General features: G+C 44.9%; 1 protein-coding gene across 1 annotated transcript in view; it reads left to right on the forward strand.

The window, feature by feature from the left end:
- Positions 1 to 1,227: 1,227 nt before the first annotated feature.
- Positions 1,228 to 19,409, forward strand: part of SLC24A3 (solute carrier family 24 member 3) — a 472,071-nt gene continuing 453,889 nt past the window's right edge. Inside the window, exon 1 of the mRNA XM_026502959.4 lies at positions 1,228 to 1,700. Within this exon, the coding sequence (XP_026358744.2) occupies positions 1,262 to 1,700 (439 nt within the window). The 5' untranslated portion in view covers positions 1,228 to 1,261. The remainder of the gene's footprint in view (positions 1,701 to 19,409) is intronic.

Here is a 19,409-nt window from a genome sequence, read left to right on the forward strand (position 1 = left end):
CCAGACAGATCCCTGGTTTCCAAGTAATCGTTTTTTGAACCCACCCCTTTTTTTCCCAGCCCCACAACAAAGGCATCTCCTTAGAACTATTCATCTGTCAATCTGCCCAGACATAGAGAGGCACCTGGAAACCCCAGGAGGCATGGTGGCTGGTTCTGAGACCACTAGGTGTTCTTTCTAAATGGGCACCTTCTGCAGGGCTGTGGGCCGGGCCAGACTCTAAGACACCTTATGTAGGTGAGTGAGGGCAGGATTAGAACTGGGGGCAGAGGAATGGGGAAACTAGGGCTGTGACCTCAAGGGGTAGGGGCAGGGTGGTCCTCCCTGCGGAAAGCCAGGGAGGGACCCTCAGACCGCCTCACTGAAGGACAGTGCCAGCTGCCCCCCCCTTCCTTCAGCCACAGCATTGGGTTGGGTCCAGAGCGATCGGGGAGTGAATTGTGAACCGGGCCAGCAGGGGAAGCCAGGGCACCCCCCAGTGAGCCAAGAGCCTCCAGAGTCCGGTTCCAGGTCCAGAGCCTGGCGCGCAGGGGATCCCCACAAGGGGGCGGAGGGAAACCCAGGAGGCCCGCGGGAGGAGGCGCGGCCAGCGGCTGGGCGCGCGCAGCCGAGCGCACTAGCGGCGTCTTAGCTCGGGGCAGAGGGTGGGGAGGGGGCTGAAGAGACCCTCCGTTTCTCCGAAGTTTCCGGTGATTCCTTCAGCCCGGAGACCCGCCTCCCGGTGGCGTGCTCTCCAAGAGGGGGCCTTCTGCGCCGCCCCCCTCTCCCTGGCACCACACGGCCGAAGGATCGCGCACGGGTCTCCCTCCCCAGCGCAGTCTCCTCCTCACGCGCCCCCTCTCCGCCGCGCCGGCCAGGGAGGGCTGCGTCCCCGGCACTGCCCCCCGCCCGCGCCAGAGCCCGAGCCCGAGCCCGAGCCGCCGCGCCGCCGCAGGCTGCGGGAGCTGCGCCGCCCGTGCTCCCGCCTCGCTCGTGCTCCCGGCGCGCCCCGGCCCCACTCGGCCCCGGCTCCTCGCTCCTCGCGCACGGACCATGGAGTGAGGGGGCGGGCGGCCCCGCGACGCGCTCCCGCAGCCGGCGAGGCCGGAGCCAGCCCGGGTGGCCTCGCCAGCCGGCGGAGTTGGCCAGCGGCTGGCCCTCCTCCCGCCGGTCCTTCCCCGCTCCTCCTCCTCGGCCGCCGCCGCCCCCGCCTCCCGGCCGCCCCCGCCGCCCCCGCTGCGCCGCCGCCCGAGGCCGAGCGCGGACGCCGAGCGTGGGAGCCATGGCGCGCGAGGAGGAGAGGGACCCCGAGCGCCGGGAGGCGGCGGCGCGGGCCAGCGGCGAGGAGGAGGAGGAGGAGGACGAAGAGGGACTGAGCGACAGCGACGACGAGGACGAAGACGACGAGCCCGGCAGCGGCGGGGAAGAGGAAGAGGAGGCGGCGGCGGCCGAGCGGGAGCGCAGCGAGGACGCGCGGCTGCAGCGCGCAGGGTTGCCTCCCGCCGCCGTCCCCGCCGCGGCCGCCCGCGATAGGAGCGGCCGCCGCCCGCCGGGGCCCCCGCCGGGGCCGCTGCCCTGCCGCCCGAGGATGCCGTCGCCCGACGACGAGGACCGCGAGCGTCGCCGGAGCCGCCGGAGGGACCTTCTGCTGAGCCAGCTCTGCTTCCTGGCCTTGGTGGCGCTGCTGCTCTGGTCGCTGTCGAGCATGCAAGAGCATAATGGTGAGTGCTCGAGGCTCGCCCCGAGTGGGCGCTGCGGCTCTGGCAGCTCGGGGCTCTCTGGCCAGGCGCGGGGCGAGCAGGCTGGCCAGTGGGAGGGGGTGCCGGGCACGAGGACTCCCCCTGCCCCTCGGAGGGGTACGGGAGGAGGGGGCCCTGGAGGCGAGAACGGCGCAGCGGAGAGCGGCCGGCATGCGGGGCCGCCCGACTGGCCCCAGGAACCCTTACCTGTGCCTTTTAGCTCCGTCCTTCTTACCCACCGGCCAGAGGGACTGGTGGTAGAGGCGGTGGGGACTGTTATCCTAAAGAATCCCCCCAAGGCCAGCAATAAAGTTGTCCTGCTATGAATCGGTACCTGCGCAGGTAACCACCTGTACACCTTTGGTTTGTTGAGGGCACGAAGAGGGCTGGTTGACTGGTGAACACGTAATTCTCCGGTGTTCCCCATATAGAACAGGCGGTATGGACCAGGTAGAGAGCTCTATACCCGCTTTTCCAGAACAGGTGCCCGGAACTTCGGGTAGGAAAAAAAGTGTTGGCCACCTGGCTGGGGTTTAGGAATGTACTGGTTCTCGTTCACTGACCACTCACTGGGAAGACTGATCCTTTTTGTGCACTTGCAGTTCTGGAAGAAATGGATTAGATTGCCCTGCCCATCGCGCTGTCTACTGCTCTCATGGTGCCCTGCAGTGGGTCCGCCCTTTACCCACAACTTTTGTCTTATCTTTGTCCTTGGCTTTTCTTGAGCTGAAATACACCTTGTGGAGAAATGTGCTCAGAACAGTTGTCCACTGAAAACAGTTTGGACCCTGGGGGGGCAGCTGTCTAAATAACGGAGGGAAAGACTTGGAAGAATAACTGTTGTAAAAACGGTTTTATATCCCAGCCGTTCACATGGCACAGTTCGTGGGAAAACAGCCGTAAAAATGGTTCTGAGAAAAAACCGTTACAAATACGTGCCTTGGTGTTAAGAGAGATGTAGTTCTGATACAAGGCGTTAGGAGGTACAGAAAAAAAGCCTTTCGATAGTGATGGTAAAAGGGTGGTATCAATTTAAAAAGGGATCTCCCCCCAATTGGCTGGTCTCGTGCTTCCGGGGGAAAGTAGATGGTCAGGCTTGGTGCAGGTCTTAACAGACCTCTTGACAGACTTCCTCATATATGGTAATACGAGAGAGTCCGCCCGGGTCTTCAGTGGAGCTGTTGGGACTCCACAGCTTTCTTCCTTTCTCCTGAATCCCAGATGATCTGGTGATGGGGGCTGACATCGGGCAGGGGACTGTGCTGGGGAGGGCAGTGCCAGACCTGCCAAAAGCAGCTCCTGACTGATTCTTACGAGGAGGGTTTTCTTTCACTGCCTTTTAATCTACTGGATTTTTACGAGTGCAGAGCCAGTCTGTACTTGATGCCACCTTTGGAAAGGACCATGTGAAGTCAATTAAACGCCAGCCATTTTTCCTGCATGCTGGGGCTCTGTGAGTCCTAGAGTTCCCACCACTGTCAGGAAAAGACGTTTTTCTGGATGGAGAATGTGACCCACATAGTTAAGTGCATCAGTGGCAGGGGGCTGCCTGGGCCCTGGGAAAGCTGGGATATTCAGGGGGAGAGGGGTGGCAGACACTCTGCAAACTTGAAACCTGGTGACTCGAATGTCATTTTGAAATGGTTTCCCTAGCAGTGATATTTGTTTTCAGGTGCCACCAACTTGGACCTGGTTCCATAGCACAACTCTTCCCCCTTCCCTTTCTCTCCTCCCATATTCTCTCTGCCTCTCTCTCCCTTCCATAAATGTAGGGCTTCAAGAGACCCCTACCCCAGCAACTGGAGGTAACAGGGAAAAGCCAGCAATGTGAAGGGGGATGCCATCCAGCCCCCAAATGGCATGCCAGTTGTAATTCTGTCTCCAGTTCCCTTTTCTTCAAGTAGATACTCATAATTTCATTACATGACACCTAGCTGATTCTCAGCAAGGCTCAGGTTTTTTGAGCTAATTTTTTTGAGCTAATTAATTAATGTGTGTGAATCTGCAAGTGCTCATTTAGTCTGGGGGGTTGTCAGCACACTGAAGCTTTTGAATAGTGACTTTTACCCTGGAAACTTGGGTGCTGTTCTCCTTAAGGGTCCTTTCAGTATGGATAAAAAGTTTGGAATTTAACCTTGTTTTAAAGACGCTGTGGCTGGGAGAGGCTGAATGATTCGCTTAAGGTCACACAGCCATTGAGGAGTAGAGGGAGGAACCAACCCGAGGTGGCCTGGCTCTTTGATCCCACCTCTGTTCCCTGGTATTCATGCCACCATCTGGGTGCAGCTTTGTAATATTTATATAACCACATGAGGGGTACCTTGCTAATGATCAAAGGGCGATATTTTTATTTATTCACCTTGAAAGCCACGCAGTGATTAAATGAAACTTCTCAGAAGCCTGTTTTCTAACACATATTGGTTTTTCTTTTCTTTTCTTTTTATAAAGAGGACACTCCTTTCACCAAACCAAAATAGGTGTGGCAGTTGTGTTACACAGTGTTGTATAACACTTCTGATCATATGGAATCTGAGCTCCCTTTCTGGACATCTGACCGAACTCCAGTATAGATTCCTTTCTGCTGAGATGGGACACAAGTATTATGAAAGGAAGTGTTAGTGCTGTAATCAAGACAAAGGTTAACCGTCACGGCAACAAAAGCAGTAATAATAACTGGAACTTGGTGGGTTCTTAAGTACCAGCCAGGCACTGTGCTACAGTAAGGACTCCTCATGTGCATTGCCTTCTTCAAGCTTGCCCACACTCTGCGGATGCTGGAGCCTTCAGCGATGGAGGAAGCAAGAGGGCCTAGGCGCTCTATTTAGTTGTTGCTGATAAAGATCTCCTTTTCTGACCTGTTTTCAAAGCCAATTGAAATAAGGTGTCAGATTCGATAATGAGGGTTTTCTTTTCTTTTTCTTGTTTTTGCAGTGAGAATGGGTTACTTTTGGGTGTTTTGAGTGGTTTGAAAGTTTGAACTTTTTCTTTGAAGTGAGGAACCTGGTCCTCTTTTTTCCAGAAGTCATGTGAAAAAAACCCAGAGGTTCTAACTCGGTAGTAATTACAGACATCCCCTCTAGGAAGTTCCTGGGTGGGCGAATAATAAATAAGGAAAAAATATATATGTAATATATATATGTATAGCTCAAAGTTTATATATATAGTCTGACCCAGTTACTATTGCTAATCACAGATCACCCCAAAATATAGTGGTGTAAAACTACCATTTCATGTTTTTGTTCATGGATACTTCGGGTCAGGAATTTGGACAGGGTGTAGTAGGGATGGCTTGTCCGTGCTCCGTGTCTGGGGCCTCAGCTGGAAAGAGCGAAAGCCTCGGTGATTGACAGCTGGGTCTGCAGTCATCTGGAGGCAACATCACTCCCATGTCTAGGGTTTATGCCAGCTGTTGGCTGGACCCTCAGCTGGGCTGTCAACCAGAACACCTATGTGTGACCTTTCCGTTTGGCTTCTCCACGTGCCTTAGTTTGAACTTCCTCAGATCACAGCAGCTGGGTTCCAAGGGGATAAAGTGGAAGTACACAACATTTTTCTGTCTTAGCCTCAGAAGTCACACGGTTTGACTTCCACTGTTTTCTTTCGGCCAAGGCAGTGGCAGCTGTCAACCCAAGTTCAAAAAGGGGGGACACAGATGCCACCACTTACTCAGTCAGGGTATATTGTAACGTGAGCAGGTGGGCATGTGTGTTGTGGCTGTCTTTGGAAAGCCAGGGGTCCAAGGGATAATAACGTAGAAATTAGAGACACTCCCACAGTGGTAAATGGTGACTAATACACGCATATTGGAAATACCTTCCAATCATGATAACAGTGGCAGCGCATCTGAAGTCAGGTGTGGGGTCCACAGATGGTATTTGGAAAGAGAGCTGTGTGGGTGTTGGAACTGCAGATTTCAGTTGCAGATCTGAGAGCCCGTCTTTAGCTTTGTGGCTTCACCTTCCTCAGAGGACAGAGACCGCAGCCTCTGGATCCCTCGTGTGGCCGACAGGGAGGCCTTGCTGGATTCTCCAGCTTTATCTTCCCTCCCTGCTTTCCCTTCCATGCTTCGGGCCTTTCTTCTGCTTCTGAAAAGGGTGACACTTCTAGTCCCAGACCTGTCACACAGGCTGGTTCCACAGTCACTATGACAGCTAGTTCATCCTTCACTTCCAGGCTCAAGATCTTCCTGATCAGACTGGGTCCCCCGTTTTGCTCTTGGAACGCCCTCAATTTTCCCTTCATAGCATTTATCGCAGTTGGCAATTGTGTGTTTATTTGTGGTTGGAGCAACCTGCCCTGTTCACCAGATTCTAACCTCCAGGAGGTCAGGGGCCCTGTGACCTTTTCTCACCTTTGTCATCTGTGTCAGCCACCCATAGCAGATGCTCAGAAGACACTTGTTAAGTAAAGAAGCTGTGTTGATTCCTGAACTACAGTACCTGTGATAAAAACGAGCTGCCGTGCATCAGGAGCTCAGTTACTGGCATACATTTTAATCTCATGATTTATAATTCTGCCCCCTGTCCATCAGATTCAGTATTGTTACCCATTTTTCATGGGCTAACACAGAGCTGCGGAAGGTGAGAGCTTTGCCCAGTGTCACTTCATTAAGTGGCAGGATTTGAATGCAAGCCCACTTGCGTCCGAGCTGGATGCCACTGCATTCCCTAGCCTCAGCTTGGGAGGACATGAATAGAAAGTGGGAATCACGCTGCCTTTTTCAGTCGACTGGGGAGAGTAAAGGAGTAACAGAAGGTTGCTTTCATAGAAGCAGTATTTTAGAAACACATTGCTTTTCAACCTTTTCTATTTTCTGCCTAAACATATATAGATGTGTCTCTCCTGGCTTTTCTTAGCTGCTCATCAACCCAGATTTTTCTCAAAGATTTCCTTTACTTGCAAGCCTTGAATCCTTGTGGGAAGATTTCTTTTCTTTCTTTCTTTCTTTTTTTTAATACCCCAGAGGGTTGGCAAAGCCAAAAGAATTGCAAAACCAGCCATTTGCTGAGAATTCCAAGGCTTGGTGGAAGTTGGCTGAGAGGACAGGATTTTGGCAACTCTCTTTTTCCTTAAGGAGATTCCTTTTCCTTGAGCGAAGTAAGTTTTTTGGGGGACTGATAGTACACAGACAATTGTGCTGGGGAGACTGAGGTACAGAGAGTTCAGAAGGCATCCTTGAAGTCACATAGCGAATGGCTGGTACTGCCAGAAAGGTGATGCAAGTTTTTCTGCTCTTTTCCTGCCTTCAGTTTCTGTAGAGCTTGTTTGGCAATGACTTCTGTTTATCTTTGCAATGGTGTGAAACGTGGTATTCTCCTGTAGGGTTTGAGAATTAAGGATTCAGTGGAAGGTTTTCTCGGAGTGATGTGGTGGTGGGCACCATCCAGCCAGTTATAATCGTGGAGTCCTAAGTTCTTAGGCATGGATGGCATCTTCCAGACTGTCTCCTGGAAGATGCAGTTGTCCTGTCCTCGTCCTCATCCCTGGGGGGAGTGATGCTCTTTATTGTCGGGAGTCCTGGGGGCTTCACCATCCCTTGTTGTTTTCCCCACCCTCCACCCCCACCTTTGTAAGTGGTCCCTTAGGAAACTATCTTCAGTGTCACCCCTTGAATGAATTCCTGCTGGGACCCTACTGGTAGAAGACCCAAGGACCTCCATTCATTCACTCAGTAAGCATGTGGCAGGCTTTTTCCTGGTTGTTGGGGTGACAGCAGTGTCTGAGATGGATACCCAGAATATTGTCCTCATGGTGGCGTAGACTTCAGTGGGAAGAGAGGTGTTGAACAGCTAATTTTCAAGAATTACAAGAGAGACGAATGAGAAATATAGGGTGGCGTGGTGGTAAGGAGAAGTTGGAACCTGGAAAATGAAAGGAATTGGTTGGTAATGAATGGAGGACAAAAAAGCTAATTTATAAAAAATGCGCAAAAGATAGGCAATTCACAAAGCAATTGCAAATGACCAGTAGAGACCGGTAAAAATCCTCAGTGTTTAGTAATCAGGAAAATCTAATTTTTTATTTATTTGAGAGAGACAGTCGGGCGTAGGGCAGAGGGAGAGAATCTTCAAGCAGACTCCCTGCCGAGCACGGAGCCCCACAGGGGGCTCAGTCTCAGGACCCTGAGATCATGACCTGAACCAAAATCAAGAATTGGATGCTTAACCAACTGGGCCACCCAGGCATCCCTCAGGGAAATCTAATTTAAAAAATGATGAGATACCATTTTTTAATATCAGATTGGCAAAAATGAAGGCGTATGATAATGTCAAGTGTTGGTAGAGGTGCAGGAGAGACAGCTTCTCTCATTTATTGCAGGCGAGAATGTAAATTGGTTCCCCAAACATCGTGGAGAATTGCAAGGTGATAAAGTTTTAGGCACAGACCCCAAACGGAGCCTTGGCTAATTTTTAATGACATGTGTAGAAAGGGGAGTGGTGGGATTAGAATGGCAGTGCCTAGACATTTGAGCCTTGGGTGGAAACCCAAGTTTCCTGGACCCATCTGTGACCGTGAAGTCTGTTGGTCATGACCCTTTGCACTCTAAAGACATTAGGTGGGAATTCGAGTGAACAGGGCAATGGCCTTTGTCATATCTGGAGGTGTTCAAACCAATACAAGTTGCTTATTTGAATTATGAAATCTAGCCATTGTTCCTTGCTTGTCAATCACTCTTTATTTCTACGAGAGCGAGAATAATTATTGTCAGTTAATCTGGGACCTAGGTGGTGGAATTTCACCTTTGCAGCTTGGTGTTTCTCTTTTCGTTTCCCCCCTGCACTTTTGCAATGCTTGACCACAGCAAACGTCATTTTCACTTCTGTGACATACCGTGAATTCTGAACCTGTGGAGGACAGGAAGTAACAAGCAGGTTTCTTGAATAGGACTTTGATGTAAGAACAAAGGGGGTGGGATTGGGGTGTGGGCCACCAGGAGAGAGAGGATGCCCCCAGTTGACATCAAGAAGTCAATAACACCATTTTTAAGAAGAACATGAGATAATCACTTTTGGACGTTTTGATTGTGATTGCTGGTAGGACATCTGGGTGGAGTACAGCTGATCATTAAAAGTCGAGGTTATAAGCAGTTGCTACAGATAAAGGCCTGGGAATAGTATGCACGAGGGTGAAAATTGTATCTTTGTTTAGCTCCGTGGGTCTCAGTCTTCTCTGCACATTGTAATCACTGGGGAACTTTAAACTTTGCTTATGTCTGGGTCCTGCCCCCCAAAGATTCTGATGTAATGTTTCGGGGGGTAGCCTGGGCATTGGGACTTTTCACAAGTGAGGCAGATAGCTCCGATGTGCAGCCAAGACTGGGTGACGCTGGGTTAGATGGGTGGTCAGTATTTACCTTATCACAGCCACATGTACGCGCGGCTGGGTTTTTCTGTCCTCAACATGAATGCTTTGTTTTTTAAGCCTTCACCACTAATGGAAGCCCGGACTTCCCTCCGGTTGCCTTCATCTTCTCTGCCTCTGTATACTGCCCTTAGATATTCGATCTGGTTCTCTTTTTGAAGAAATCTTTCTCGGATTCTTCCGGCTTGTTCCAGTCTGGACAGGTTGCTTGTTAAATCTGCTGCCCAGCTGTCATCTTGAGATCTCCCTCCAGCTTCGTCCTGCCTGTGGTTTCTTTCCCCCAGCTCTCCCTATGTGGAAAGGATCCCATGTATTTCCTGTCTTTCTTGGTTTATCCCTTCATTTGTGGTGCACGTTTCTGGAGATCACACACTGCAGGTGCCTTCTAAGACAGGGGGTGTGGAAATAACAAAACAAAGGTTTGAGACATTGTAGGTTTGAAAATACATCAATTCTAGCCTCGCACTTTGAAGATTGGGAGTGGGTCGGGAATTCAGGTTGGAACACAGTTTCCACACAGTTTTGAAGGCGCTGCTCTTATAACTTGCAGGGTTGTCCCTGAGAAGTCTGATGCTGTTCCACTTTAGTTTTTTGATATGAAACCTGTTTTTTTTTTTTTCCCCCCTCTAAAAGCATGTGTGCTCTTTGCTCTGCTCCTAACGTTCAGGGCTAGCACAGCTCAATGATTGGCCTGATTCTGTTTCCATGCATTTTCCTGGGTACTCACCTGGTTCTTTTAATCTGAAAGTTGATGTCCTTCGGATCTGGGAACTTGTGTGATTTCCTCTGTGCTAAGCTCTCTTTTCTCTCTGAATTGTCTGTTTTTTGGGTGTTTGACTCCCGAGATTCATCTTCTGATTTTCTTATCCCTTCTCTCCTGTGTTTTTCTCATCCTTTTGCTCTAATTTCCATAGATTGCCTAACCATATCTTCTGGTTCTACTGAGCTTTTAATTTCTGCTGTCATATTTTTAGTTTCCCAGAGCTCTTTTTTTTTTTTCCCGTGAAGGTTATTTTTAGCATCCTGTTCTGCTTCATCAATACAGTATCATTACTTACATCCCAACTCGGGTTCTCCAAGTTGCTGTCATCTATTTGTCTGTTTTGTTTTTCATGTTATGTGCTTTCTTCGAAAGTCAAGGGATCCTTGGTGTCTACTCATATTTATGTGAGGCCATTGAAATGATGATTGGAAACTGCGCAAGGAGAAGGGTCTGTTGACTGTTTCTCTGTAAGGTGATCCGACGGGGCCCCGTCACCGGGCAGTGCTCCCACGTCTCTGGTTCTGGATCTTTATCAGTGGGTGGTCAGATTTCCCAGAGAGGGGTCACCCCTTGTCCTGTCTGGAGGGAGATTTTGTGGGAATCCAGTGGGAGAGGAAGTGGGGCTTAGGGGGTGTCGTTCAGCGGAAACGTTCTCCTAGGCTCAGTGAGTTGTCTCAAGGGTGGTTATGAGTATGACAGGGCTGCGCAATTTATTTTGATACATTGCAGGACCATCCTGAGTTATTTCAGGCTCCCTTCCTCCTGCCCTCCTCCCCTCCTTTCCTGCCTTCCTCCTTTCTCTCTCTTAATCCTGTACACGCGAAACTGGTTAAGAAGTGGTAGGGGAAGAAAGGGATAAAGAAAGGGGGGTAATCAGAAGGGGGAATGAAGCATGAGAGACTATGGACTCTGGGAAACAAACTGAGGGCTTCAGAGGGGAGGGGGGTGGGGGAATGGGATAGACCGGTGATGGGTAGTAAGGAGGGCACGTATTGCATGGTGCACTGGGTGTTATACGCAACTAATGAATCATCGAACTTTGCATCAGAAACCAGGGATGTACTGTATGGTGACTAACCTAATATAATAAAAAAACATTAAAAAAAAAAAGTGTTGCCTCCTGGGAGGCCTTATGCTCAGGCATGAGGGGGAGGTGTAGTTTTCACCATCTTCTCAACTTTAACTGACTTTTTTATGGAGATAGTTGTAGATTCACAGGCCGTTGTAAGAAATAATGCAGAGAGACTCCCTGTACGTTTCCCCCGGTTTCCTTCAATGGTAACATTTTGCAAAAGTCTAGTAAAATATCATAACCAGAGTAGCGCCATTGATAGAAGCCACCAACCTTATTCATATTTCCCGAGTTTCAGTTGTATTCAAGTGTGCACGTGTGTTTAAGTGTATTTGTGTAGTGTTTGTATGTGCGCGTGTACATATAGTGTGTATGTGTGCAGTATGCGTGTACGTGTGTGCATGCATGTATGTGTGTGCAGTGGGTGTATGTGTATAGCATGTGTGGCATGTGTATATGTGTGTATGTGTGTGTGTGTGTTCTGCACAGGTTTATCACCTGTGTCAGTTGCTGTAACCACCACAGTCAGAATGTTGGACAGATCCACCAGCACGAGGGTAACTTGTGTTGCCCTTTTCATAACCACACAGCCTATGTAGCTTTTTATAAAGAAGGAACAGTCAAGGTAAGTAACTCCTGTCATCTCCAAAAACAAAGTTAAAACATTATAACTTCTCCAACAAAAGGCTGCTTGTAAGTTGGGGGTAGGGAGAGGAGCATGAGATCCATCGATGTTCCTGAGCCTGGGCCATGGAGACCTTGCTCCGTGATTGCACTCCCTCCTTCTGGGGACGGCAGCATGCGCGAAGTGCCAGTAAAGGCTGCATGGGGCTGGTGACCGGTTTCTCTGGTGGATCCTGTTTTCTGTCATTTGCACAGCGTTTCTGAATGAATGCTCCATGAAAAATTTATTCAAGCTGCTTGTTCATTCAGGTGGGTTAGCTAAGCTTTCCGCAATACTATTTTCACCATTATTTGTTTCCTAGGGTATTAGAGATGGAAATCTCTTAACATCTGACTTTATGTTTGAAAAACCTGATGTGAAAGAGAATTACACTCGGGGCCCAGACCCCAGTTTTCTGACTCTTAGTAAATAATCAAACCCCCAGAAAATTAAGGTTAGAAATATATTTAATGCAGATGGACTCAGTGGAATTATTTCAAATTCTGAAATGTTTCTGAAGTGCTGGAATCTTGCTGGGAATTATTTGGCATGCAGTGTAGTCACTAAATGGGGAAAATTAGGGAATTTCAGGGGGAGCTGCTTCTTTGCATCATAATAAAAGATTTGTTTTTTCAGAAATACTGGCTCTTAGGACACTCGTGGCTTGCTTCAGGAGAAAGTTAACCTCGTTGGTGTACCTTTCACCTGGCTAGTCACCTCATACAGCCATGAGAATGATTGGTTGTTTTGAAGATGTGTGCCCATGAATTTTTCTTGTTGGGGTCTTTGAGTTAAGAAGATTTCACCATTTTTCATACCTGGCGTTGCAGTTCTAGTCTGTGATCTAAACACCATTTCCAAGCAAACCTCCTAGGACCTTAACACCCTAGGTTTGGAAAACCTGATGATAATCCCCTTCTGAGTGGGATTTCACAGTGTGGTCATTTGAAATCACCAGTGTTTTTGGGGTAAGTGCAGAAAGGAAACTCATTGCACCTATTTTCAATAAATCTGGACCAGAAGACAGGTCAGTTGCAGTATTTTCCAACATTGTGGTATATTCCTCTTTTAGATATTACAAAATTGATAGAATGCTATATAAAATGTCTTGGATAATGCTTTTGAAACTAGAAATATTAATATACAAGAAAATTGATGCAGGATGCAGAACAAAATTATCACCCCCCAGAAACTTTCTCAAACTAACCCTTTGTAATTATACTCTTCCTCATCCCAAACCCCTGATCTGTTCATGGTTTTGTCTTTTTGAGAATGTCATACACATCTGATCCTACAGGATGGAATCTTTTGACACTGGCTTCTTTCACTCAGCAGGATGCCTCTCAGATTTGTCTACATTGTTGCATGTGTGGGTAGTCATTCCTATTTATGGCTGAGTAGTATTTCCTTAAATGAGATGTACAATAGCTTGTTTATCCATTTGCCTGCTGAAGAACATTTGGGTTGTTTTTAGTTTTGATAATTATGAATAGAGCTGCCTTTAAACATTCAAATGCAGGTTTTTAAAAAAAAAAATTTCTCTTTCTCACCTTATTATAGTGCTGACACTCCAGTACAATGTTGAGTTTGAGTGGACATGCTTGCCTTATCCCTGATCTTAGGGAAAAAGCCTTCAGTCCTTCATCCTTAAGTATGATGTTTGCTGTAGGACTTTCATAGATGTCCTTTATCAAGTTGGAAAAGTTCTCTTCTGTTTACAGTTTGTTGAGAATTTTTATCCGGGATGGATATTGAAGTTTTCAGGTGCTTTTCCTGCGTCAATTGATTTTTCTTCTTTAGACAGTTAATATAGTTTGCATGGATTGATTTTCAAATGCAGAATTTGAATCTGTGATCACCCAGGGTATTGGTCATGGTTTTCTTTCCGTGTACTATCTTTTTGTCTGTTTTTGCTGGCCCCAGGAAATGAATGAGAAAGTATTCCCTTATCTTCCTTTTCTAGAAGAGATTATGTAGAATTGGTGATTCTGCTTTTTAACTTATCATAAACATTTCCCCATGGCATCAAACTTCAAAAGTAATTTTTAATGTCTGCATAATAATAGTATTAACAATCACGGTATTTTTCTTAGTATTTATAGCAAGTGATATTTATCAAACGCTTTGCATGCTCGAGGCACCGTTTAAGTGCTTTTACCTGTAGTGGCTCCTTTAATCACCATATCCAATGGAGTAGGTACCATTATGGTCTCCGTTTTACATGCAAAGAGAAACAAGAGGAAGCTTATTTGCTTAAATTTTCTGTGTGGCTGGGTAGTATTTGAATTCAGGCTGTCTGATTCCAGACCCCATGGTCTTAACTATTCCATTGAATCCTCCAGTTGTACTATAATTTATTTATTCAGGCCTCCATTTGGGATATTTAGGTATTTTCTATGTCCTCACTGTGATGAATGTTCTTGTACTGAAGTCTTTGATAATCGATGACAATTCCTTTAGGCTGGATTCTTAGAAGTGCTCTGTCAGTGTCAAAGTGCATGCCTATTGTAAAGGCTAATAACATCCTGCTATGTAATTTTCCAGGAATTTGAACAAATTAGAAGTTCCAACAGCAATGCTTGAGTGCTCAATTCAGTGTTCTCTGCCAGAATTGAATATTATGATTATTTTACATATTTTAAATTCAATTTGATTGCAGAGAGATGGTATCTCATTGTTTTACTTTGCATTTCTTTGTACTAGTGAGGCTGAATGTTTAAAAAAATGTTTATATTTCTTGTGAGAAAAACTTATTCATGTCTGTTCTCCATTTTTTTCTAAGGGGATAACTGTTTTTCTTAGTGATCTGTAAAGCTCTTTATTCTATGTAGTCATCTTTTCTCCTATATCAGAAGTTTTGCCGCCTCTTTTTTTCCGGTGTACAGATTTTCACTTTTATCTGTCAAAACTGTATCTCTTTTCTCTTGTATTTTTTCATTGTTTTATTCTTAGACCCAGGATCTCAAGTGTGTGTTTATTCCACATAATCCTTTATGTCTTTTTCCTATTTGTATGGTTTAATTAAAAAAAAAAAACCTCTTTATTTCATTTGGAACTTATCTGAGCTAAGATGAAGATTTAATTTGAACAGATGAACAGATTTAACAGTTAAATTGTTTATTGAATAATCTTTCCTTTACCCACACATTTGTGGTATGACCTTTATTCTGTGCTTGTTTTCTTATGTATCAGAGGCAGTTGTTGTGATGTCTGTTTTGTTCTATTTTCTCATTTATTAATGGTTGTAGCTCATTAGCATATTAATTAACAGATAGGGCAAGACTCCTCTCCCCTTGTTCTGGGAAAAAAAATTATTTGCTATTATCACTTGTTTACCCTTCCAGGTGAACTTTAGAATCTCTGTTGAATTTTGCTCAAATGCCTCTGGGTTTTGACAAATCTATAAATAATTTGTGGAGAAATGACATTTTACAGCATTGATTCTTTTCATTCCTAGTGTGCTTCTTCATTTGATCAAGGCTATAAAACAAATCTGTCAAAATTCATAATTATTTCCCTATCTCTTTCTTACATTTATTTGTGAACACTATTGTTGTTATTTATTGACTGCTGTTTCATTCTTTACATATTCTCTTAAAATATTTAGTCTTTACAACTTATTCTTAATTCTCTTCTTTATCTTTTATTCTTAAGTTTTAAACTACGTAAGTAATAAACACAAATTTGTTATACCAACCAATTCCTTATTTTTCCAATAGTTTTCTATTAAAGGGAATTATTGTTTTTAAAATTTATTTTTTATGATAAAAATGCTCAACAAAGTAGGTTTATTTATTTATTTTTGTTAAGTTTTTATTTTAATTCTAGTTAGTTAACATACAGTGTGATATTAGTTTCAGGTGTGCAATGTAGTGATTCCACACTTCCATGCAACACCTGGTGCTTATCACAACAGGTGCACTTGGAGGGAATTTTTATTTTTTATTAATTAATTTTTTAGGGAGAGACACGTACAAGTGCGAGGGAGCAGGGGGAGAGGGAGAGACTCTTAAGCAGGCTGCATGCCCAGCATGGAGCCTGACATGGGCCTCGATCCCATGACCTTGAGATCATGACCTGAGCTGAAATCAAGAGTTGGATGCTTAAAGGACTGAGCCACCCAGGCACCCCAGAGGGAATTTTTAGATTCATGCTGTAGTTGGGTAGTTTTTTACTGTTGGTTCTTGGTTATGTTAGTTGCTTTTCATTATGCTATGGAAGTTTCCTTTTATTTCTCATTTTCTAAGAGTCGTCTTCTTCTTCTTCTTCTTCTTCTTCTTCCGCTTCTGCTTCTGCTGCTGCTGCTGCTGCTGCTTCTTCTTCTTCTTCTTCTTCTTCTTCTTCTATCAGCCATGGAGATGTTGTATGTGGTCAAATGCCTTCTTAACATCTGTTGAAGTGTTTAGTATAATGTAATGTAAATAAATATCCATGTGAAGCTGCTCCTGAGGTAAACCCCAGACAGCCATGATATATTTTTTTCTTTAATAGGATATTGGGTTTGATTTGTTCATACTCCTTATAGGATTTTTGCTGTTATATTTTTGAAAGATATACAGCTTTTCTGCCAGGTTTTGGTGTTAGCATTGCACTAATTTCACAAAACTAATTGGTGATTTCCAAGTTCTCCTATGTTCCAGAATATTTTACGAAGCATGGGGATGGTCTGTAATTTTAAAATTTGCAAAAACATTTATATAGTACTGTCTGGCCTTTACCTGGCCTGTAGCAATCTTCTTAAAAGTAATTTTGGAGAAACTTTTCAATTTTTGCCACTGCTTACTTTTCCATGGAGCTAATTTGTTTTCTCAGAAATGTCCATTTCATTAAGACTTTTTAAAATGAACCAAATTATGCATTGCATTTTGAAATTTCAGCTTGTTCTGTAATTGTGATTATGTAACACTTTCTCATTACTAACTTATGTGTTTCTTTTTTCCTTGATCAAATTTGACTGTATTTGGTTTTTTTAATTATTTTTGGAAGATCCATCTTGTGTATCTTTATCAATTTTGCTTTTCACCTTGTTTTCTGAAACAATTACAGTTTTAATAGTTCTTAAAAATCTTCTCTTAATTCCTTTGTTTTCTAATAGCTTGAATTAAGTGCTTTATTTATATATTTTTATTCCTTCTTGGTAATGGTGCATTTGCCATTGAGGGCAGCTTTAGACTCACCTTATAAGTTTTAAAGTGTCAGGTAGTCCTTATTATACTTTTCAAATAGTCTTGTCGTTGTAGTTTTATTTTTTCCTGCAATTAATTATTTAAGAGAGTGATTTTTAATTTCCAAGTTTATGTGTATATTTTAAAAATACCAATTTCTAATTTTCTTTCAGTTTGTCTGGAGAATATGACCTTTGATTGTGGTTTTTCATTTGCTTCGGTTGTGTGTGTGTGTGTGTGTGTGGAACACGAGCTGTTTGTGATTGGATAGCCATTTGTCTGTCTTTCATATCTGTCATCTTCTCGTTTCATCATTTCCCTCTTTTTGTCATTTCCTCTTCATTATGCAAGAGTTTCTACATTTTTTTTCCTCCTCAGTGGTTTTATTTTCAGCCTTATGGGTCTGCTTTACTGCCTTTTATTCCATTTAGGTTTTGTTCATGCATTTCCATCTTTTTAATTTCATATCTTGTCCATCCCCATATTAGCTAGCTACCTTTGTAATCTTAGCCTTTCTGCTCATTTTAAATTTTCTTTGCATGCCATTGAGCTTACAAAATAGAGTCCTTCTAAAATGTACTTCTTCTTTTAATAAATTATTTTTAGAAGTATAGTATTCTTTTTTATGTATCAGTGAATTTTCAGGGATGTTTGTTTGTTTGTTTTTGTTATCCACCTTTGAAAGAGAAGATCCAGGCTCCGTGTGTGCCTGTGAAGGGACTTTCCTGTCTCTCCAGAGCGCTCACCCTGCCATATTGTGTCCAGTTACTATTAGCATATCTTCAGATGAAGGTCTGGTTGCTGTTTGTTCATGCTCTTGACCGAATTCCCTGTGTTTATGTTGACTTTTCTAGGGTAACTCAGTTTGCTTGAGAGGAGATCTCCTGGTCGTTTGAATATTTAGATGGAGCTTTATTCATATAATTTCATTCAGTTGATAGTTCTTCCATCTAGAGACAGTGCATTAAAATCTACCATCCTAATTTGTATCTTCCCATGGTTCTGTCTGTCTCTCCTCTTTTTGTTATTCTGCAGATGGCAATATTCCCCCATCCATTGATTCTTTTCCCTGGGTTGAGTTGCATTTCCAGGAATTGTAGTCTCTGCATGGATGGATATAGAAAGACATATTCATGAGTTGAGGGTCTCCTTGAAAGCATTTCCTTTTAGCAGCCTGGTTCTGAGATAGGGGTTCACACCTAAGGACCGGTGTGCCACAGCCCAGCTGTCACTTCCCACAGCCCACCTGTCTTGTCCCATCCTTCTGTTTCAGGGGCTCATCCACACTCCATAAATGTAGGAAAGGGTGAATCACATATTGTTGACTGATGACCATAGTATCCCAGGATGCCCGTTCACATTTCCGCTTTAAAGTTTTAGTTCGTTACAAAGAGGAAGAAATTTAATTCCTGGATAGGGGGATTCAGGAACAGCTAAATCTATCTAATATTAACTGGTCAGTGTTTTTTGGTCACACCTGGTCACACCTCTTTCACATATTTTATCTCAATTATCTCCACAAAATGATGGATTAGATATTATTATTCTCTTTGGGCTAAAGTGATTTGCTCAAAGTCACACAGGTAGACAATGGTAGTTTCCACTGTGCTGAACATCTCTGAGGAACATTTCCTGCCAGGGAGTTCAAGAGACGTTACCCCAGAGTGGTAGGCAGAATAATGTCCCCCTCGATGGCCGTGTCCTAATCCTGGGAACCTGTGAATCTATCATGCATGGCAAGGGTGAATTGAGTTTGCTGATCAGTGGTTTTGAGATGGGAGAGTATCCTGGATTATCCAGGTGGGCCCATTGTGATCACAGGGGTCCTTGTAAGTGAAAGAAGGAGGCAGGAGGGGTTGAGTCAGGGAAAGTGAGGACAGAGCAGAGGTGGGGGTGGTCTACTTATTGGCTTTGAAGATGGAAGGGGCCATGAGCCAAGGAATGTGAACAGTTGCTAGGAGCTGGGAAAGGCAAGGAATGGGATTCTCCTGTGGAGGCTCCAGAAGGAACATAGCCCTGCAGACACTTCGAATTTAGCCCACTGAGACCCTTGTTGGATTTCTCACTTCTAGAACTACAAGATTTTGGTTTGTTTTAAAGCCACTAAGATTGTGGGAATCTCTTGCCCCACAGCATTGGGAAACTAATACACTTTGTACATCAGACTTTATGGTCTGATTCTCTGTTTTTTGTTTTTTCTTAAAGTTTTATTCATTTATTTGGGTAGGGGGAGGACAGAGGGAGAAGGAGAGAGAGTCCATGGAGCCTGAGGCATGGCTCGATCCCATGACCCTGAGATCATGATCTGAGCCCAAACCAAGAGTTGGACGCTTAACCGACTACATCACCCAAGTGCCCTGTGGTCTGACTCTGAGAAGCAGGAACAGGAAGTCCTGGAGTGATCCACTGTGTGTGCACATCACACAAGCATTTATCTGGGCAGTTACTGTGTCCTCATTTGATATACTGTGTATTTATTTCTTCACTGTGCTGATGCTACCCTCCCAAGGAGAATGTCAGCTCTTGGGAGTAGGAACATCCTCTGTTGTGTTCACCATCTTATGCCCGGTGCCTGCTTTGGAGGAAAAGCTCAATAAATATTTGTTAGATTATTCCTTTTTGCCCAGATGATACTGTACCAACGAAATGGAGTCTCAGTTGCTTC

Source organism: Ursus arctos, unplaced genomic scaffold, assembly GCF_023065955.2.
Source record: "Ursus arctos isolate Adak ecotype North America unplaced genomic scaffold, UrsArc2.0 scaffold_16, whole genome shotgun sequence".
NCBI classification, from domain to species: domain Eukaryota; kingdom Metazoa; phylum Chordata; class Mammalia; order Carnivora; family Ursidae; genus Ursus; species Ursus arctos.